Source organism: Galeopterus variegatus, unplaced genomic scaffold (genome assembly GCF_000696425.1).
Source record: "Galeopterus variegatus unplaced genomic scaffold, G_variegatus-3.0.2 Scaffold4761, whole genome shotgun sequence".
NCBI lineage: Eukaryota > Metazoa > Chordata > Mammalia > Dermoptera > Cynocephalidae > Galeopterus > Galeopterus variegatus.
The window spans coordinates 14,250-15,888 of NW_007730872.1; the positions used below are offsets into that span (position 1 = coordinate 14,250).

The 1,639-nt window shown below is 41.4% G+C and overlaps 1 protein-coding gene across 1 annotated transcript in view; it reads left to right on the forward strand.

Annotated features, from left to right (window-relative positions):
• The window catches only part of LOC103603711 (protein FAM115C-like), a gene marked incomplete at its 5' end in the record, with an annotated part of 25,256 nt that overhangs the window by 4,414 nt on the left and 19,203 nt on the right, over positions 1-1,639 (forward strand). The window contains 1 exon segment of the mRNA XM_008588283.1: positions 668-885. Within this exon segment, the coding sequence (XP_008586505.1) occupies positions 668-885 (218 nt within the window).

A 1,639-nucleotide genomic window follows, 5' to 3' on the forward strand; every position in this document is an offset into this window, starting at 1 on the left:
AAAAAAAAGAAAAAGAACGATGACACTCCTAGTCATATGCCAGGTACACACACCCTTCAGGTGTATGGCTATGTACACACAGTCGCATACACACACCCTTCAGGGTCAGGTGGGGATGAATGTCAAGCTCTGTCTAAGAAACTGGGAAGGAGTCCAATTAGGTTGCAAGTGAATGTAAAGTCAGTTGCTCTTCTGATTAATCTGGGATTACTCAAAATTCTGTGGGTGTCCTGGGATGGTGGCAGAGGTGTAACTTACAAGAAGTTCACATAGGTTTTCAAATGGTAGGGTTCCAGCAACACGAGACGAGAGGCATGCCCACCTCAGCCAGATTCAAGCCCTTACATATCATTATGCTTAGGAGGGAGAGAAAGAATAATATTAAAAGTAACTACCATTTATTGAGAAACTACTATGGTGCATGTAATGTAAAAGCACAAATTTTGTCTTTGAGATTGGATTAAGGCAGATAAGATGCACCGCCCGTCACTGGAATGGGCATATTAGAGAGCAGAAAAGGAGAAAGCCACTGATGAGAATTCCATCAATGTTAAAAGACAGCTTATAACGAAGCATCACCGTGTAATTTTATGCGTGTGTTGGGGGAGTGTGACTTTTGTAGACTGGACACCTCATTCTGCCCCTTCTTTCTCTGTCCACCTTCCAGAGGCCTTTGGGTGGGACCCATTCACCCAGCTCTTTGCTGAGTACTGGACCCTCTCCAATTTCCCCAAAGACAATGCTGGCAAGATGAATCTTTGGATGATGAAGTTCGCTAAAAAAGTGCAGAAGAATCTGATTCCTTTCTTTCAGGCCCGGGGCTGGTCTGTCCAGCAGGATGTGGTTGATAGTCTGGCCTCCTTGCCAGAGTGGGAGGAAAACCCCGTGAAATCCATACCTAATAGAAAAAAAATGAAGAACTGTAGAAATGTCCTCTCCGGAGCAAGATCATTCATTGGATGCATCAAATCTAACCCCCACTTAATCAACTCAAATTTCTTTTTTTATTTTTTTCCTTTTTTGTCTTTTTTCATGTCCGGCAACGAGATCGCAACCCTTGGTGTTGCGCCCGTACCTCGCTCAGCCAGTGAGCGGGAACCGGTCTGTATGTGGGATCCGAACCCTCAGCGGGAGAGCCGCCGCGCTCCCAAGCGGCGCACTGCAGCAGTGCGCCACCGGGCCGGCCCCAATCAACTCAAATTTCAACTTTAGTTTTCGCTCTCCTCCTCCCTGCCAAAAAATCTTATTCAGAATTATCCCAATTATTTTGCAAGGTAGAGATTAAATTAGTAGTGATTTTCAAAATTAGTAATATGTATATAATTCAATCAGCTTTCTTGTGGTTTAACTTTTTAAACCTGAGTGATTTGTTTCTCAATTTGTTTGCTTAGTATTTTCATTTGCTTTATTGGGTAACATTACACTAGAAGAAATTTGCATGTATAACTTTAATCTTTCCCTCATTTTCTTGCTATCTCATAACTTTTGGTCATATTGGTGGTCAGATGAGAGGAAACTTTTTATTCGTCTCTACCCAGTTTATACACACAAGAGGCAAGTTTTCAGCAGTATTTTTTTAAATTTTATGCCAATAAATTTTAACTTTTATTAAATAGAAATATTCTTATAAATATTGTCA